The 21,078-nt window shown below is 46.7% G+C and overlaps 1 protein-coding gene across 2 annotated transcripts; it reads left to right on the top strand.

Annotated features, from left to right (window-relative positions):
• Nucleotides 1–42: 42 nt before the first annotated feature.
• Nucleotides 43–16,679, top strand: PRDM4 (PR/SET domain 4). Of its 2 annotated transcripts, none has more exons than XM_075855809.1 (12): nt 43–126; nt 3,320–3,440; nt 6,337–6,470; nt 6,814–6,999; nt 7,732–8,490; nt 9,608–9,757; nt 10,201–10,319; nt 10,617–10,702; nt 10,787–10,914; nt 14,359–14,685; nt 14,922–15,090; nt 16,255–16,679. In XM_075855809.1, exons 3-12 carry the CDS (start codon nt 6,338–6,340, stop codon nt 16,544–16,546), a joined length of 2,349 nt encoding a protein of 782 aa, XP_075711924.1. In that variant the 5' UTR covers nt 43–126; nt 3,320–3,440; nt 6,337; the 3' UTR covers nt 16,547–16,679. The 2 variants fall into 2 exon arrangements, with proteins under 2 accessions (XP_075711924.1, XP_075711926.1); XM_075855811.1 differs by having other exon boundaries at nt 46–126; nt 3,323–3,440.
• The last annotated feature ends 4,399 nt before the right edge of the window (nt 16,680–21,078 follow it).

The following is a 21,078-nucleotide window of genomic DNA, read 5'->3' as shown; positions in this document are numbered from 1 at the left end:
GGCGTGATTGGTCCGTTCTCTCGCTCTGATGTCACTTCCGTGTACGCCATCTTGGGAGTGGAAGCAAGTAGAAAATTACAAGGAGAGAAAGAAGAATGGCAGAGAGCGGCGCTGCGAGAGATGGGTGTGAGTAATAACGGACCGTGACGTGTCCCCCCGGTGTTTATATGGGGCTCTGATTATAGAGAGGCGTGGGGTGTCTGTCAAGGATTATCTGAGAAGCTCTGGGGGGACTACAATTCCCAACATGCCCTGCATGTCATAGGCTGCTTCCCTTTGTGATCTGTCAGTGCTGTGTGTCCTTAGACGGCAGGAGATGCATCTATAACTGTACGATGATCGGAGGTGACCTGTTATAATAGAAGGAATGATAGTGACTCAAATCAGAAACAATGTGCATACATTACATGCTGTATTATACTCCAGAGCTGCACTCACTATTCTGCTGGTGGAGTCACTGTGTACATACATTACATTACTTATTCTGTACTGATCCTGAGTTATATCCTGTATTATACTCCAGAGCTGCACTCACTATTCTGCTGGTGGAGTCACTGTGTACATACATTACATTACTTATCCTGTACTGATCCTGAGTTATATCCTGTATTATACTCCAGAGCTGCACTCACTATTCTGCTGGTGGAGTCACTGTGTACATACATTACATTACTTATCCTGTACTGATCCTGAGTTACATCCTGTATTATACTCCAGAGCTGCACTCACTATTCTGCTGGTGGAGTCAATGTGTACATACATTACATTACTTATCCTGTACTGATCCAGAGTTATATCCTCTATTATACTCCAGAGCTGCACTCACTATTCTGCTGGTGGAGTCACTGTGTACATACATTACTTATCCTGTACTGATCCTGAGTTACATCCTGTATTACACTCCAGAGCTGCACTCACTATTCTGCTGGTGGAGTCACTGTATACATACATTACATTACTTATCCTGTACTGATCCTGAGTTACATCCTGTATTATACTCCAGAGCTGCACTCACTATTCTGCTGGTGGAGTCACTGTGTACATACATTACATTACTTATCCTGTACTGATCCTGAGTTACACCCTGTATTATACTCCAGAGCTGCAGTCACTATTCTGCTGGTGGGGTCACTGTGTACATACATTACATTACTTATCCTGTACTGATCCTGAGTTACATCCTGTATTATACTCCAGAGCTGCACTCACTATTCTGCTGGTGGAGACACTGTGTACACACATTACATTACTTATCCTGTACTGATCCTGAGTTACATCCTGTATTATACCCCAGAGCTGCACTCACTATTCTGCTGGTGGAGACACTGTGTACACACATTACATTACTTATCCTGTACTGATCCTGAGTTACATCCTGTATTATACTTCAGAGCTGCACTCACTATTCTGCTGGTGGTCACTGTGTACATACATTACTTATCCTGTACTGATCCTGAGTTATATCCTGTATTATACTACAGAGCTGCACTCACTATTCTGCTGGTGGAGTCACTGTGTACATACATTACATTACTTATCCTGTACTGATCCTGAGTTATATCCTGTATTATACTACAGAGCTGCACTCACTATTCTGCTGGTGGAGTCACTGTGTACATACATTACATTACTTATCCTGTACTGATCCTGAGTTATATCCTGTATTATACTCCAGAGCTGCACTCACTATTCTGCTGGAGGAGTCACTGTGTATATACATTACATTACTTATCCTGTACTGATCCTGAGTTACATCCTGTATTATACTCCAGAGCTGCACTCACTATTCTGCTGGTGGAAACACTGTGTACACACATTACATTACTTATCCTGTACTGATCCCGAGTAACATCCTGTATTATACTCCAGAGCTGCACTCACTATTCTGCTGGTGGAGTCACTGTGTACATACATTACATTACTTATCCTGTACTGATCCCGAGTAACATCCTGTATTATACTCCAGAGCTGCACTCACTATTCAGCTGGTGGAGTCACTGTGTACATACATTACATTACTTATCCTGTACTGATCCTGAGTTACATCCTGTATTATACTCCAGAGCTGCACTCACTATTCTGCTGGTGGAGTCACTGTGTACATACATTACATTACTTATCCTGTACTGATCCTGAGTTATATCCTGTATTATACTCCAGAGCTGCACTCACTATTCTGCTGGTGGAGTCGCTGTGTACATACATTACATTACTTATCCTGTACTGACCCTGAGTTACATCCTGTATTATACTCCAGAGCTGCACTCACTATTCTGCTGGTGGAGTCACTGTGTACATACATTACATTACTTATCCTGTACTGATCCTGAGTTATATCCTGTGTTATACTCCAGAGCTGCACTCAATATTCTGCTGGTGGAGTCACTGTGTACATACATTACATCACTTATCCTGTACTGATCCTGAGTTATATCCTGTATTATACTCCAGAGCTGCTCTCACTATTCTGCTGGTGGAGTCACTGTGTACATACATTACTTATCCTGTACTGATCCTGAGTTACATCCTGTATTATACTCCAGAGCTGCACTCACTATTCTGCTGGTGGAGTCACTGTGTACATACATTACATTACTTATCCTGTACTGATCCTGAGTTACATCCTGTATTATACCCCAGAGCTGCACTCACTATTCTGCTGGTGGAGTCACTGTGTACATACATTATATTACTTATCCTGTACTGATCCTGAGTTACATCCTGTATTATACTCCAGAGCTGCACTCACTATTCTGCTGGTGGAGTCACTGTGTACATACATTACATTACTTATCCTGTACTGATCCTGAGTTACATCCTGTATTATACCCCAGAGCTGCACTCACTATTCTGCTGGTGGAGTCACTGTGTACATACATTACATTACTTATCCTGTACTGATCCTGAGCTATATCCTGTATTATACTCCAGAGCTGCACTCACTATTCTGCTGGTGGAGTCACTGTGTACATACATTACTATATATAATCAGATGGATGTTCAGAACTTGGTCTGAAGACAATTTCCAGAATAGAAATCCCCAGAGCAAGGTCTGTGCAGACACTGAACAAGCAGGGAACGCTGCATTATAGGGGTATTCCCATCTCATAAACGGCATATCCTGAGGGTGAGGGGCCGCGGCTCTTTTTCCTTTATCGTTTGTAGATTATTCTCTTCCCTCTGAAGATTCTCTGGATTATCTGATAATCCGGCACTTGTCGGGTCCCATTGATGTTGGTAGCAATTTTCCCGTGTATAACACACGTCTCCCCTATTAGGATTTGTATCTTATTTGACCGTGTGATCTTGTTCCTCGCAGCAGCCCGTCTATGACCGGACTTCACCCCCCACGTAAGATGGCGCCTCGTCGTTATCTGCGGTGTCCACCGGCCTGTCCAGGGTCAAGATTTATCTGAGAATGAAAACCAGAACGGACTCAGGTAACGTTCACTTCTATGTAGAGCGGATCACCTGGACTTCACACCCGGGGGGAGACGTCGCTGTGGGACGCACATTAAGCGCAATTCATCAAAATGCTGCATGCGGCGTGACATGTCTGACGCAACTATCGAGGCATTTCCCTTTTATTATGGCGAGCGTACATATACCGATAATTTGGCGCATTTCTTTAATAAATTTGGCGTATTTTACGACTTCCTTAGCCACACCCCCTTATCTTAACACTTTCAAGACTGTCGAAGCACAAACCGTGTAATATATATATTTTTTATTTTATTTTTTTGGCCCCCACGATAAATGATTGAGGGTCTATCTATTAGTTTTTGCATTTTATAAGTAACTGAATATAAACCTTATTCGGGGGAGGGGGGACGTCTTCCTCGCCGTCCAGCAGCCTGTGGTTCCCCTTTCCCGTCCTCCAGGATCTTTGAAACCTCCTCAGTCACCAAAATAATCCATCTAGTGTAAAAAGTGACATCTCAGGAGGCCGGCCCTCTGACCTCATCCAGGCCGGCCTCCTGGGGGGGTGTTTCATTCCATGTGACCGCCGCTACAGCCTGTGATTGGCTGCAGTGGTCACATGGGATGAAATGTCATCCCAGGAGGCCCTGCTGGAGGAGGGAACACAGACTTCTGGCTAAGGCCCTATCCACACGGCAGGGATTCTCAGCCATCACACGGCCGCAGTGGGAACAATAGACGCCAAATGGGGCTATTCACACGGCAGTTTTTTTGGTCAAAAAATGGAACATTCCCTATTTTGGTGCCGTTCTCCCGGCCGCACGGCTTCCTCTTGGATGTGATCCGAGTGACGGCCTTTCTTTCTGCCCCTTGTTGGCGCTCTTCTCCTCCTCACAGTGCGAAGTGCATGTGAGGAGGAGGAGATTTTTTTGCTCCCTGTATGAGCGGAATTCCTAATCCCCGGCCACAGCGTTGCCGAAGCTGTGGCCGGGGATTCCGCTTCAGGAGAAGTCACTGACCATATATGGACAGTGAAGTCTGGGACTCCTCCTGGAGCGGTCTCGTACAGTGGCACTATCTACAGGAAGGGGGGGGGGGTGCCATCTGTGGGAGGGGGTGTGCTATCTACAGGGGTGCTATGTATTGGGGGCTGTGGCGTTCTCTACAGAGGGTGGCTTTGTGTGGCAGAAAAAAATTGACAAATGAAATTCATCTGTTTTTAAAGCGGACAGGGAAAAAAACGGATGCAAAACAGGTCAAAAACCCGGAACGGATGCAAAACGGCCATTTTTATTGGCCCACACTTGGACCCTGTCGTGTGAATAGAGCCTAAGGCCCCATGCTCACGAGCGTGCTTTTGCGGCCGCAATTCCCCCCGAAAATCCACAGGAAAATTGCGGCCCCATTCATTACTATGCGGTGGTTTCCACGGTCCGTGCATGGCCCAGGAGCCTGAACCGCAGATAAGAACGGACATGTCTTATTTCGGCCGTGTTCTGCGGTCCGGGCTCATAGCAAATAATGGCCGCGGCCATGTGCACGGCCCGCGATTTGCGGGAGGCTCGCGGGTGACACTCCGTGGCCGGCCGACCTGAAAATCACAGCCGTGCTCATGGCTACGGTCGTGTGCATGAGGTCTAAAGTATGATATTTTTTTTTCCTGAGTTGCGTTTTTTTGCGGCGGAATCGCTGCGAACCCACCGCAAACAACGCGACAACTGCCATTTTTTGCGGGATTTACCTCCCCGTTGAATTCAATGCGGAAAACCTGCAACAAATAAACCGCGTTTACGCAAATAGAATTCCGCACCGCAGGTCAATTTCTGAGCGTTTTTTCCGCTGATCATTTGCGCAGCGTGCGGAGGAGATTTGTTTCCTCTCATCCACTTTGCTACTGTTTTCCGCAGAAAAAAATTCCGTAGCGGTTTATCCGCAGTATTTACGCAACATGTGAACTGACCCTTAGACTAAATTCTGGCGATATTGAATCGCATAAGACAGCATGGATGCAATACTGACCGCATGTGGATATATCCCTGATGGAAACCCTCTCCATAGACTTCAATGGGCATTTTTAATTTGCAAAACCGGATACGCGCTTGTCAGGAGCCTCATAGAATAACATTAGCTCCATGAAAAATTCGTACAGGCCGTGATTCCGTGCGCCACATTTATTAAAGGGGTTTTCCTATAATAAAAATGTATCACCTATCCACAGGACAGGTGATCGATATCTGATCGGTGGGGGTCCAACTGCTGGGACCTCACGATCCTGAAAACGAGCTTACCTGACCATCCCTGTGAATGGAGCGGTGGTCGAGCATGCGCTGTACTGCTCCATTCACATGGGGCTCCTAGCAACGGCAAGATAAGCTCGGGATCGGAAGGGTCCTAGCGGTCGGACCCCCACCGATCACCTACTTATCACATATCCTTTAATCGTTTTAGACACTTTTTGCGCCGCGTTTGACAAGGGGGTGTGGTTTACATGAAAGGGGCGTGGCTTAAATGCACGTGTGGTGCGCCAAAATTTTGGCACAGAAACTGCCGTAAGCTAAGCCAAACATGAGGTGGTATAAGGTAGGGAAGAGTTTCCTAATTGTCTAGCAAGATGCGGCAAATTTATCATACAGCGTGCGCTGCTTTGATAAATTTGGCGCATCTTCTGACCGTCTGGTCTATGTTTACGCCGTCATAATATTACACCGTATTTGTAAATCTGCCCAACAACAAAACTGTCCCTTTTGCCCATAGCAACCAATCAGAGTGCAGCTTTCATTTCTTTTGCTGCTCTGGAAAAATGAAAGCTGAGCTGTGATTGGTTGCTATGGGCAACAGGGCCATTTTTCTCTGATTTCTCCTGCACCATAGACTGTAGGTAGTCACAGGACTCGTCATCGTTGTGTTTCTTCGTAGAATGAACGATCTGAACTTGAGCGCTGTGGGCATGGACCAGCTCAGCTCCTCCTCCGTTACCAACACCCTGTCCGTCTCCGGAAGTCATCTCGGGCTGACGGCTTCTCCGCCACACAACGCTCTTACCACGTCAGGTAAATAAACCAGCCGGGTCTGTAGTCCTGTATTATAACCATATTATCTACTTCTACTCCAGTCACAACCAGATCTGCAGTATAAAGTCAAACCTGTCCCAACACTGAAAACTTCCGCTGCCTTGTATTGTGGGAGATGTAGTGTTATCTAGGTCTGGGCGTTCTATTCAGTCACGTATGTGGATGTGATTGTCTCAGCGCTGGGATATAAAGTGCTGATTCCAGTGAAAACCACTACAGTCAGAATCTTCCCAGCCTGAAATGGCTGATAACAGAGAGCAATAGAATGACGGCCGTTTTTTACATGACTTTTTCGTTTTTCTTTTTCCCTCCATCTTTGTAGGATTACCCGTGGCGATCCCTAACCTGGGGCCGTCCCTGAGCTCCCTCCCCTCTGCTCTGTCCGTCATGCTACCCATGGGAATCAGCGAGCGGGGCGTCATGTGTGGGCTACCGGAAAGGAATTACGCCCTACCGCCGCCACCGTACCCGCACCTGGAGAGCAGCTACTTCCGGCACATACTCCCCGGTACTGTATGTCCGCTGTGGAATATTGGCAGCATTTTTTATTTCCCGATTTGTGGCTGAATGGTGGGAATCGATCCAAGGAGAAGCGTCAGGTCGTGTTGACATGTAAGGAAAATGTCCGGTGCCGAAATGGCCTGAAATCTGCCGAAAAATCCGAGAGCAATCGGAGATCACTCCGATCCCGTCTGTTTAACCACTTAGATGCTGACGTCAATAGCGACCAATAGAAAGAGGGGGAGGCACCTACGACAGCCCATCCCCCTCTGCTCGCCACGCTTTCACTAATGAAGGCCCCCTGGTCTGCCCGTCATATAGCCGATCCACTACAGCACATTAGGACTGCAGTATGTTTCAAGCGATCACTGGTTCAAGTCCCCTGGGGTGACTTAAAAAAAAAATGCAAAAATAAAATGTCAAATATTTTTTTTTTTCAAAAAATATATATTTTTCCAGTACATTATATGGTACAATAACTGGTGTCATGAAAAACTACAACCCGTCCCGCAAATAAACAGGTCCTCATATGGCTGTATCGACGGAAAAAAATAAATATGTATGGCTTTTGGAAGCTGGGGAGGAAAAAGTGAAAATCCGAAAACGGGCTGCACCTCCTACGGGGTTAAGCTTTGATCCAAAATTGCATGAAGGCGCCCAAAAATGTGTAAGTTGCAGGATGGTGTATTTTGTAATGACCGTTCCACAGTGACGTAATCTTCTTCTTCTTTCTTCCCAGGCATCTTGTCCTATTTAGCGGACCGGCCCCCTCCCCAGTACATACACCCCAGCTCGTTGACTGTGGACTCTAATGGGGGCCTTTCTGTATCCACCAATAACCCGTCTCTGGATCCGTACCAGTCTGTGGGCTCCGTAGGACTGGAGGCAGCAATCGTATCCCTGGACTCTCGCTCAGTGGGTGGGCGGAGCTTACATCCCGGCGATGGCCATGAGGTGGCGCTGGATGGAGGGATTAGCATGGATAACGTCTCCCGGGTGAACAGCCCGATAACGACCGACCGCATTACCGAGGAACTGACAATAGAGGGCGTGACGGGGGAGCACGGACAGATCACCAGGTCCCACGATCCACTCACCGTGGACGCCAACCTACCTCCCGATGCTGTGGGCCACGCCGGAGTTCTGCCGTTGCACGGCGGAACACTGGAGCTTCCTGTTGTCATGGAGACGGAGCATCACATGGGTGCCCGGTCCAGTATGTCGGAGAACTCCCTTACCGATGCCATCCATACCGTGACCTTGAGTAATAACCCCGTCAGCGTGGCCCTCTCTACCTCACACCAGCTCTCGTCCCTGACCTCCGTGTCTTTACACGGGAACGGCATCACCCTGGAGCCAGTCACCGTGTCCTCCATAACGCAGGACGTCTCCCTGCCTGGCGGGCACGTGGGTGCGGGAACTCTGACGTTCGTGTCGTCTTCCCTACAGATGGATTCCAACTCGAACAAGGAAAACATGGCCACCCTGTTTACAATCTGTGAGTAGGGTGGCGGCTCGTCTCTTCGTGATGGTTTTTTTCGATATTGGGAGAAATGGGGTCCCATTTAAAGGGGTCTTCCGACTAAAGACATTGATGGCATTTCCTTGTGTGATCGGTGGTAGTCTGACCCTTAGGATAAAGGGCCTGCAGTGCCAGCTACACTTAAATGGGGTGATATCAGACACGCGCCTGGTCAGTAGCAGCAGCTGAAGAGGCCTGTGCAGTTTATATGGCACTGCAGTCCCTTATTCAAGGGGTTGTGGGGGTCCCAGCTGGTAGTCCTCCACATATCCGACATTGTCGGCATGGCCCTATATACTATATGGCATTGGCAGACATGTTGAGCCCTGATGGTAGCATTCAGCTGACTTGCATTGTCCTGTCCATGATAACCTGCCATTCCACAGCCACCAGTGACTGCCTTATTATCTGGGGGTCTTTTAAAGGGGGTCTCCGCTTTGGACAATCCCTACTTGTTAGACTGATCCCCTGACCATAAGATGATCAGAGTGTCCCCCTGCGGACACCCCCAGAGATCTGTGGGGAAACCTGGTATTCAATCTCCCTGCAGCTCCCCCACAGGAGAAATGAGGTATTACACAGTGTCCATTCATATCAATGTGTAATACAGGACAGGACAGGTCCTCCAGAGAGAGAGACGCTCTTTATAACCGCTCTTTACTCTGGCTTAGAGGTGAGGATCCTGAATAGAGGACCCCCCTCTATTACCAAGAACTCCCTAATAGGGTGTATGAAAATGGGATTTGTGACAATTAGATTAGAGGTTTCCAGCTTCATAGTGAAAAGTTCTGCAGTCTTCCCAGATCTCTTTGCTTGCTGTCAGTGAATGGGAAGCTTCATTGTTTACTTTCATAGGTTGAACATCTGTCCGTGTAATTATCACAGCTGCAGGGCTCGTTACAGTGCTGTTAGCAGAGCAGTGCACAATTAAGTTATTTTGTCAAAAAAGCAAGCAGAGATCTTGGAATCGGAAGAATTGAAGCCTACTGTATATTCCAAAGTTGCAGAACTGTGGTATAAGTAATACACCTTATTTGCTGGGACCAGTAGTATTCAGTGTTTAAACCCTTCCCCCCCCCCCCTTTCTTTGCAGGGTGTACCCTATGTAACCGGGCGTATCCCTCTGACTGCCCTGAACACGGCCCAGTCACCTTTATACCAGACACCCCCATTGAGAGCCGAGCCCGTCTGTCCCTTCCCAAGCAACTGGTGCTAAGACCGTCAGTGACCGGAGCAGACGTGGGTAAGGAATGAGTTGGGTTGCAATTCATCGTATCTTCCGGCTCGTCATAGATACGCGTCTCAAAGAAAACATCGGCAGGACCTGAAGTGAATCAACAATTGGTTCATGTAGTTTTTAGTTCTAACATTTTGAGCGGAATAATTTCTGAATGTTGTTTTTTTTTTTCTACCTGCAGTCACCACTAGGGGGAGCTCACTGCATTCTGATTATCCATTTGGCTCAATAATAAAACTGTATGCAGTGAGCTCCACCTATTGGTGGCTGAGGGTAGACAGAATTTATCATTTACCTTTGTCTGTGCAGAGGATTTGGAGCTCTATCAGAAAAACGGAGCTCCGACTTTTTGGATTTATTTAGATTAAAAAACTAAATATTGCTCAAAGGGGGACATTCACTTTAAACTATTGTTAGTTTGGAACTACTGACCACCTTGATTATTTCAGGAGTATTGACGCAGGACAGTATTCCAGTTCAGACCTGCTTTGGACCATTAATAGGACAAGAGAGTCAGTCTCTAGAAGTTGCCGGCTGGACTGATAAATCCGCCAACCACATCTGGAAGGTAATGTTTATTATCCGTGCCCTAATTCCACACACACACACATGCCCTTATATGATCAAGACTGAGCGCTCTGGTCAGACTCCTCTTCCTAAGTCATGAATGGAATGCCAGAACTGCAGTGAAGACTGACACATTCTCAGGAGTCGTAAGCGAGAGGGTGGAATATGATTTGTATGGATTTATATGCCATTCAGGGGCTTTGGAAAGCCATCGTCATGTGGTGTAATCCTCTGCATCTACTTTTATCATTAGTCTGGTGACTTGCGGAGTCTTAAACCCTCATCTTGATTATCCCAGATTTACAGCAACAACATGATGGAATTCTGCGTCATAACCACGGACGAGAATGAATGTAACTGGATGATGTTTGTCCGGAAGGCGAGGTATTGAGTCCCGGGTGATCTCACGTATAACCCGCCGGGATCGCCAGCCACGTTTCTTAATTCACCTTTTATTCTTGATTTAAGGAATCCGGATGAACAGAATCTTGTGGCTTATCCTCATGATGGGAAGATCTACTTCTACACCACCCGAGACGTCCCGGCACAGGAGGAGCTGCTGTTTTATTACAGCCGGGACTACGCTCAGCAGATGGGTAATAATAGCTCAGTCTCTGCGCACATGTGAACGGAGCCGCACGCGGGAAAGAAACGGCAGGAACGTGTTCTACGTTGTGACTGGCAAATCCGCTGCGGGTCAATTTATGCTGCGGAGACTTCAATGGCGGGAGCGCAGTCTCTGCACTAAAAACCGCAAGTTCAATACTGTTGCGGTTTGTATAGCGATTTTACGGCGATTCCGCTGCAGAAAACGCAGAAAATCCGCAGGCGCACATAAAGTTTGCTACAATCAACGCCTCACCCTAAATCCGCAGGTAAAACCGCTGTGACTGATTTACCTGTGGTAACACTCTTAGGCATCATTTACACAAGCGTAATATACGCGCGTGCTTTTCACGCGTGTCGTACGCACCTATATTAAGCTATGGGGCAGTGCAGACAGTCCGTGAGTTTTGCGCAGCTCGAGTCCGCTGCGTAAAACTCACGACATGTTCTATATTTCAGGGTTTGCGCGCATCACGCACCCATTGAGGTCAATGGGTGCGTGAAAACCACGCAGGTCGCACGGAAGCACTTCCGTGCGAACTGCGTGATTCGCGCAACAGCTGTCAAACTCTGAATGTAAACAGAAAAGCACCACGTGCTTTTCTGTTTACAAACATCCAAACGGAGTGTCATAATGATGGCGGCTGCGCGAAAATCACGCAGCCACGCATCATACGCTGATGACACACGGAGCTGTTAAGTGCCTTTTGCGCACACAAAACGCAACGTTTTTTGCGTACGCAAAACGCACACGCTCGTGTAAATCAGGCCTTAGGCTACATGCAAGCGTTTTAGTATTTTGGTACGGAAAAAATGCACCAAAACCGCAACAATACGCAGGAAATTTGCGGTAAATCCGGATCGTTCGTTTTTGTTTTTTTATTTATTTATTTATTTTTATGCTTTTTTTTCCATGTGGTTTTTACCTTTTGATGCGTTTTCTGGTGCGTCTTCATGCCGCGGATTTTGGTCCGCTATTCCACAGCAATTCGCAAGCGGAAACGCGCGGTTAATTGACATGCCGGGGGTTCTAATAGACGCACCGCAGGTCATTTTCCATCCCAAAAAATACTGCAGCGCGTCCATGACATTTACTGGAATCTCCTTGACTGTGCTGGTACTGTAATACGTTGCGGATTTGCCGCACGCAAATCCGTGCTATAAAAAACATGTAATACGCATCGATTGCATTGAGCCTTAGGCCTTGTTCACACTGCAGATTTTGCAGGTATTTTTTTAAGCTAAAACCAGGAACGGAAACTAAATAGAAGAAATATATAAAGGGAGGTCTTCAAGGTCTCCTCTCCTGGATCCAATTCTGGTTTTGGCTTAAAAAAATACCTGCAAAATCTGCACCATGTGAACATGGCCTAAGGTTTGGAGACTCTGTGGACTTTCTGCTAAGAAAAATCTGCAGCGGAATCTAAAAAAAATAAAAATGCAGGTAAATCTGTCACAGGAATTTGCAGCAAATTTTGCGTTATTGCTGCGGAAACACCAGTGATTTTTCGCAGCGGTTTTATCTGCAGGTTTAGGGTCTGTTCACACGCTGCGTTTTCAGGAGCGTAAATGTAATTATCCGCCGTTTTTAACTCTGCGTGTGAACAGACCCTTAGTGTGAATCCTTGATTATAGGATCTTTATGTTGTCCTGCGAATCTTCTGTGGCTTTTACTGCGATTCCCTAGATAAATTATTTTTAGGGCTGTAGTTTCCCAAATGGGGTCACTTCTGGGGGGTGTCCACTGGTTTGGTCCCTCAGGGGCTTTGCAGATGCCACATGACACCCGAAAACCAATCCAGCAAACTTGAGCTCCAAAAGCCAAATAGCGCTCCTTCCCTTCTGAGCCCCGCCGTGAGTCCAAACAGCCATTTATTACCACATATGGGGTATTGCCGTAATCAGGAGAAATTGCTTTACAATTCTTGGGGCGCTTTTTCTTCTTTATTCCTTGTAAAAATTGATAATTTCTATGTTTTTATTGGGAAAAAATTTAGATTTTCATTTTTGCGGACGAATTCCACTAAATTCAGCAAAAAAAACCTGTGGGGTTAAAATGCTCACTATAACCCTTGATAAATTCCTTGAGGGGTGTAGTTTCCAAATGGTGTCTTTTTGGGGGGTTTCCACTGCTTTGGAGCCACAAGACCTCTTTAACCCTGACATGGTGCCGAAAATATATTCTAATAAAAAGGAGACCCCAAAATCCTCTAGGTGCTCCTTGTGCTAATGGACTGAAGCGCAGGCCTCAGAAGCAACTAGGGCCACATGTGGGATATTTCTAAAAACTGCAGAATCTGGGCAATAAATATTGAGTTGCGTTTCTTGGGTAAAACCTTTTGTGTTATAGAAAAAAATGGATTAAAATGGATTTTCTGACAAAAAAAAGAAATTTGTAAATTTCACCTCTACTTTGCTTTAATTTCTGTGAAACGCCTAAAGGGTTAAGAAACTTTCTGAATGCTGTTTTGGATACTTTGAGGGGGGCAGTTTTTAAAATGGTGTGACATTGGGGATTTCTAATATATAAGGCTCTCAAAGCCACTTCACAACTGAACTGGCCCCTGTAAAAATAGGTTTTGGAAATTTTCTTGAAAATGTGAGAAATTGCTGCTAAAGTTCTAAGCCTTGTGATGTCATAGAAAAATAAAAAAGGATGTTCAAAAAACAATGCAAACATAAAGTAGACATATGGGGGATGTTAATTAGTATTTAGTATTGCTATCTGTGTTTTACAAGCTGGTACATTTTAAATTTTTAAAAATGCTAATTTTTGCACATTTTCTCTAAAGTTTGGTGTTTTTCACAAACAAATACTGAATTTATTCACATTTTTCCACTAACATAAAGTACAATGTGTCACGAGAAAACAGTCTCAGAATCGCTTGGCTAGGTAAAAGCGTTCCCAAGTTGTTACCACATAAAGTGACACACGTCACATTTGAAAAAACCGGCTGCGTCCACAAGGCCAAAACAGGCTCAGTTAATCCTAATACACCGGCCACGAGCGCCGATCAATGAGACGTTGTTGATCGGCGCTCGTTTGCTCCTGTCACACGGATCTATGGATGGGGATTGCTCGTCCCCATATATTACTATCATGTCGGCAGCGCGTCTCCCAAGATGTGCGGCCGACCGATTATATTTAACTTTTTTTTAAAACTATGCGATCAGCAGATGATTGATCTGGTGATCGTTCCCCTGTTTACACAGGATCGGGAACGAGGGGGTCTATGATCGCGTGTCTGCCCGATAATCGTCCAGTGTAAAACCCCCTTGACTTTTGCTGAGCTGTAATTTACATGGAGCAATCCTTGCGCTGTCCCCATACAGTTTGCATGGTGGTCAGCAGCACAGCCCCGGTTTACACGTGTAGATGGGCTGCTGACAAAGGAGCGCGCGCCGTGTAACGTTTCCTGTCACCTCTGCTTTAGGTTTACCCGAGCAGCTGGAGATGCTGCTGCTGTGTCACTGCGGGAAGGAGTGCGTGTCCTACACTGAATTCAAGTCCCACCTGAGCACCCACATTAACGGCCACCTCCCCAGCGAGTCCCTGAGCAACGAGGACACCGGCCAATCAGTGACGCCCGGCAAAGAACGCAAATGGAAGTGTACGGTGTGCCCCCGCTCCTTCTCATCTTCCTCCAAACTTAATGTCCACTACATGGGGCACATGGGCATGAAACCCCACAAATGTGAGTTCTGCAGCAAAGCGTTCAGCGACCCCAGCAACCTGCGCACTCATCTTCGGATTCACACAGGTAAGCCCTGCCCCCCCCCCCTGCTGGATGTAAACATAAATGTTCTGATTCACTGACAGCTAGCAGAGATCTTGAAAATGGCAGGTAATAGAAACACAAAGTATATTAGATGTCTGTAGAACTACAAGGTGTGAGCTTTTAACCCTTTAACCAGCTTGTGACACTTCATGTGCTGCGGTGTCCATACAAGAGGTGGAATATACTATACTGATAAGTTTTTGGCGTCTCCTCCTCAGGACAGAAGAATTATCGCTGCGTGCTCTGTGGCAAGTCGTTCACGCAGAAAGCGCACTTGGCCTCGCACATGGTGACCCACACGGGGGAGAAGAATTTAAAATGTGACTTCTGTGAGAAGATGTTCATGAGGAGACAGGACCTGAAGCAGCACATCCTCACGCATACCCGGTGAGTGGCCACTAGGGGGCAGCTGCATCACAGCTCACCTATATTTAGTGCAATGGCTAATATAAAGGGGGTTTTCTACAATCGGACAACTGATGACCTATCCAGTCATCCGTACGTGACCTATCCAGTCATCCGTACGTGACCTATCCAGTCATCCGTACGTGACCTATCCAGTCATCCGTACGTGACCTATCCAGTCATCCGTACGTGACCTATCCAGTCATCCGTACGTGACCTATCCAGTCATCCGTACGTGACCTATCCAGTCATCCGTACGTGACCTATCCAGTCATCCGTACGTGACCTATCCAGTCATCCGTACGTGACCTATCCAGTCATCCGTACGTGACCTATCCAGTCATCCGTACCTGACCTATCCAGTCATCCGTACCTGACCTATCCAGTCATCCGTACCTGACCTATCCAGTCATCCGTACCTGACCTATCCAGTCATCCGTACCTGATCGGTGCGGGTCTGACACTTGGACCTCGCACCGATCAACTTCTCCGGCTGCTTCTGGGCGCCGGATGTTTTGAACGGTATACAAGAGTTGGAGCCGGAAGCTCGGCCGCTATCCTGTGACCGGAGCCGTCTGCTTCCGGCATGGACGTCTGGTGCCCAGAGGCAGCTAACGGTCGCGGGAGTCTGGGTGTCAGTCGCACCAGTCATATACTGATGACATTTTCTGGGGGATAGTTTCTCAGTTGTCTGGTCGTGGACAATCTAACTGCTGGCAGGACATCGAAGTCGTCATGGATGGGGTCTGGGCGCCGAGACTTCAGGAGAGGTGATGACCAACTCCACTAATACATCAGACGCTCCCCACAAACGCCAAACGCTTAGGGTATGTTCACACGCTAAACTAAAAACTGTAAAATACGGAGCCTGTGATTTCCAGCCGTTGTTTAAGCATCAAGCGTTTTTTTACGGCCCTTTTTAGAGCGGTTTTCCCATTGACCCAATGAAAACGGCTCCAGAAGTGACATGCGCTCCTTTTTTACAATGGGAACGCTGTTTTTTTTCCCATTGAAATCAATGGGCAGATGTTTGGAGGCATTCATGTTTGATGTTGGGGGATGTTACACAGAAACCATGAACGGAGCCGATTTTTAATTTCTCACCATTATTGAGCTGAAATAACATGCCCCCCCCCCCTCCAACAGAGAAAGACAAATCAAGTGTCCGAAATGTGACAAGCACTTCTGTAGAACGAACCATCTCAAGAAACACCTGAATTCTCACGAAGGTAAGAGGGACTATGTGTGCGAGAAGTGCTCGAAGGCCTTCCTCACCAAATACCACCTCACCCGACATCTCAAGATCTGCAAGGGTCCCAGCACGGCCTCCCTCACTGACCAAGACGAGGAAGAGGAGGATTCTGAGGAGGAGGAAGAGTTACTGAGCACGGACTGTGACGTGTTCACCACAGACGGACATCTATCGGCACACACGTGACACGACTTCTATTTATTTTATTTATTGTATATTGCCGTACCGGCCATGGACTCCTAGAACACGGGCTCTAAGGGGCCCCCGCACGTGTATATACTGAGGTGTCTGTGCGGAAATAAACCAAATGTAAAGTCTGGAGCGACTCTGGTGACTGGGCAAATCTAGAATCCATGCGACATGAAGTGGTGACTTTATTACAATGCTTTTTTTTTTAGAAGTTGCTCTGCCTCCGTCTCCGTGGTAACAGACTACACACAAACCCCATCTGGAAAAATTACTGCAGGACTACACAGGGTTTGTTTGTAGTCTGTAACCATGGGAACACCGGTCTACATAGGAGCTATAGACACAGGTTTTTTTTTTTTGGTTTTTTTTTCCCCGCTCATTTTGGAAACATGATTACAGACCTCTCTTTTAAGGTTACGTCCACACACACACCGCTTAAGGGCTCATTTACACGAGCGTGTTATACGTCCGCGCAACGCGCGTGATTTTCACGCGCGTCGCACGGACCTATATCAGTCTATGGGGCCGTGCAGACAGTTGCGTGAGTCCGCTGTGAAAAACTCACGACATGTCCTATATTTGTGCGCTGTTCGATGAAAATCACGCGCAGCACACGGAAGCACTTCCGTGGGACAAGCGTGATTCGCGCAATAGCAGTGTAAAGGATGAATGAAAACAAAAGCACCACGTGCTTTTCTGTTTACAAACATCCAAATGGAGTGTCATAAAGATGGCGGCTGCGCGAAAATCACGCAGCCGCGCATCATATGCTGATGACACACGGAGCAGGCAAGTGCCTTTTGCGCACGCAAACCGCTGCGTTTTTTTGCACGCGCAAAACACACACTCGTGTAAACCCGGCCTAATACTGCAGATTTCCCTGCAAGACATTGACACGCTACAAACTGAATCTGTACCGCAGGTCAATTTCTGCACTTTATTAGATGAGACTTGTGTAAATCTCTATTACTTCGCTGCTACCGATATACGATGCAGAATTTTACGCACATAAAACCTGGACGGAAATGGTTTAAGGCAGTGTAAACGAGCGCCGATCAATGAGAGCTCGTTGATCAGCGCTCGTTTGCTCCTATCACATGAAGCAATGATCGTGTATGTATAGGGACAAGTGTTCGGTCCGGAGTTTTCTCCCCCCCCCTATACATTTATCAAGTCTGCAGCGCATCTCCCTCATTACACAGTGTGATGTGCTGCCGACAATGATTAATGCTGCATAAAAGAGCAGATCAGCTGATCAACAAGCGGTGGCTCATTCATTGGCCGATCATTACCCAGGTCATTGATCGGGAATGAGCCTTCATATGAACGCTCGTTTGCCCGATCATTGGCCTGTGTAATAGTCTATAGTTGTTACGCTGGGTGTGACCGTACCCTTAAAGAGGCTCTGTCACCAGATTTTGCAGCCCCTATCTGCTATTGCCTGTGATCGGCGCTGCAATGTAGATTACAGTAACGTTTTTATTTTTTTAAAAACGAGCATTTTTGGCCAAGTTATGGCCATTTTTGTATTTATGCAAATGAGGCTTGCAAAAGTACAAGTGGGCGTGTTGAAAAGTAAAAGTCCAACTGGGCGTGTATTATGTGTGTACATCGGGGCGTGTTTACTACTATTACTAGCTGGGCGTTGTGTATAGAAGTGTCATCCACTTCTCTTCACAACGCCCAGCTTCTGGCAGTGCAGCACTGTGATGTCACTCACAGGTCCTGCATCGTGTCGGCACCAGAGGCTACAGATGATTCTGCAGCAGCATCAGCATTTGCAGGTAAGTCGATGTAGCTACTTACCTGCAAATGCTGATGCTGCTGCAGAATCAACTGTAGCCTCTGGTGCCGACACGATGCAGGACCTGTGAGTGACGTCACAGATCTGCACTGCCAGAAGCTGGGCGTTGTGAAGAGAAGTGGATGATACTTCTATATACAACGCCCAGCTATTAAAAGTAGTAAACACGCCCCGATGTACACACATAATACACGCCCACTTGGACTTTTACTTTTCAACACGCCCAGTTGTACTTTTGCAAGCCTCATTTGCATAAATACAAAAATGGTCATAACTTGGCCAAAAATGCTCGTTTTTAAAAAAATAAAAACATTACTCTTATCTACATTGCAGCGCCGATCACATGCAATAGCAGATAGGGGCTGCAAAATCTGGTGACAGAGCCTCTTTAAAGAGGCTCTGTCACCTGCCCATACGTGTAGAGCATGTAATGGGGAGGGCTGCACACACCCTGGGGCACTTTACTTTTTTTTTTCTACTCGCCTCCATTATTTAAATGACCTTCTGCTGTCAAGGGGGCGTGTGCTGTCAAGGGGGCGTGTCACTGCTGCGCACACTCTCCTCTCTCCAGCTCTTGCACAGTCCTCAGCAATTAGACACCCCCTTGTCATTTCAGCAGACAAGTACAAGACTCTGATCCCTCGCAAGATTAGTCTTGTCCTTGTCTGCCGAGAGCTCAAGAGTCAGCGTGTGCGCACACGCTCTCCTCTCTCCAGATCTTGCAGCGATACTGTCCATAGCTGATTGGACAGTGCCAGTCATGTTACACACTCCCTTGCCTAAACACGCCCCATTGACAGTTCAGGGGGTTATTTAAGTATCGGGCACCAAAATATAAATAATGGAGGAGGGTAGAATTTTTTTTTTTAAAGTGCCCCAGGGTTGGTGCAGCCCTCCCTTTACATGCTGCACGTGTATGAGCAGGGGGAAAGGTTCTCTTTAAAGGGGTTTTCCCGTGAGAGACATTTGATATTCACAGGATACGTCGTGAAGGTCAGACAGATGCGGGTCCCACTTATCTCCAGAATGAAAAAATGTTTTATATGGTCGCTGAGCGATGCCGTTTACGTAACTCCCGACCCTATAACATCTTTCATGGTCGGAAAACACCTCATTCTGCAACACACAGCGGCTGAACGGGTTTAGGGGGCTCCGTTCTAGAGATAGGTGGGACCCACATCTGTCTGGCCTTCACAACGTATCCTGTGGATATCATAAATGTCTCTCACAGGAAAACCCCTTTAAGGCATTTTTCAGAATTTAACATTGACCTATGCTTAGAATATTCCATCAATCTGATCAGTGAGGGTCTGAGTCCAGAAACCCCCTACCGATAAACAAAAAGGTTGTGACTCTTTACTGTAATTCATGATAGTCGGCATCTGTTGAATGGAGCTGCAGTACCAGCCACAGCCACATGGATAACATTGTGGGAGCACCAGGGCTAAGATCCCACCAATCAATGTCTCTACTAAGAGCTTTGTAAAATCCCCTTTAAGTGGCCTGTGTGCCAAGTGACCATTACCCCATAGTAGTGTGGATTCATGTGCTCTGCCAAACTCTGACCCTACTGTCCGCACACGTGTTATCTGGTTGGGGCTTGTGCCCGCTGCACGCTCAGGGTATGTTCACACGCTTAGAAAAAAACATCTGAAAATACAGAGCTGCTTTCAAGGGAAAACCGCTCCTGATTAGACAGTTTCACGGCCATTTTGGAGCGGTTTTCAGTAAAAACAGCTGAAGTGACCTCACTTCTTTTTCGTGGCTTATTTTACGCAGCAGTTTTTCAAAACGGCCTCGTAAAAAAAAAAAAGGCTCGTCGGAACAGAACACCGTTTTTCCCATTGAAATCAATGGGCAGCTGTTTGGAGGCGTTCTGCTTCCAATTTTTCAGGCGTGAACGGCCGAAAATAGGCCGTGTGAACGGCCGAAAAATCAGAACGCCTCCGAACAGCTGCCCATTGATTTCAATGGGAAAAAATAACTGCATTTTGTTCCGACGGGCTGTTTTGAATAACGGCCACAAAAAAGTGCTAGTCACTTCTGGGGGCGTTTTTGGAGCTGCTTTTCATAGACTATTGAAAACGGATCCAAAAACTGCCGTGAAACACGCGAGCGGTTTAAAAAACATCTGAAAATCAGGAGCCGTTTTCCCTTGAAACCAATTCTGTATTTTCAGCCGTTTGGATGTGAACAGACACTTCAGTCTATCCAAGAGACTAATTCAGAGATGCTTTTCTGCATAGGAGGTAACACGGAGACTCACACAGCAGGGTTTTTGGTCTGTAAACAGATTTCCTCCTTTCCTATGCGGAGATCAGCGAGGAGCCGTGTCAGACCGTACCAGCAGCTCCATTCTCCTCAGTCAACAGGACGTCCTCACCCACAGAACTGCTGCTCATTGAGAATTGCTGAACCCTCATCCTGTCTGACAGTCTTCTGCTGGTGGAGTCACTGTGTACATACATTACATTACTGATCCTGAGTTACATCCTGTATTATACTCCAGAGCTGCACTCACTATTCTGCTGGTGGAGTCACTGTGTACATACATTACATTACTTATCCTGTACTGGTCCGGAGTTACATCCTGTATTACACCCCAGAGCTGCACTCACTATTCTGCTGGTGGAGTCACTGTGTACATACATTACATTACTTATCCTGTACTGGTCCGGAGTTACATCCTGTATTATACTCCAGAGCTGCACTCCCTGTTATGTTA

Source organism: Rhinoderma darwinii, chromosome 3, assembly GCF_050947455.1.
Source record: "Rhinoderma darwinii isolate aRhiDar2 chromosome 3, aRhiDar2.hap1, whole genome shotgun sequence".
Taxonomy (NCBI): Eukaryota; Metazoa; Chordata; class Amphibia; order Anura; family Rhinodermatidae; genus Rhinoderma; species Rhinoderma darwinii.
Note: the sequence above shows the minus strand (reverse complement) of the source record. Positions and strands in the feature narration are given on the sequence as shown.

What these genes read in the sequence shown, in the direction of transcription:
- PRDM4 (XM_075855809.1), top strand. Translation starts at nt 6,338, where the DNA reads ATGAACGATCTGAACTTGAGCGCTGTGGGCATGGACCAGCTCAGCTCC. An exon ending in CCGCCAACCACATCTGGAAG is followed by an intron (nt 10,320 to 10,616) that starts GTAATGTTTATT and finishes TGATTATCCCAG; the next exon opens with ATTTACAGCAACAACATGAT. An exon ending in GGACTACGCTCAGCAGATGG is followed by an intron (nt 10,915 to 14,358) that starts GTAATAATAGCT and finishes CCTCTGCTTTAG; the next exon opens with GTTTACCCGAGCAGCTGGAG.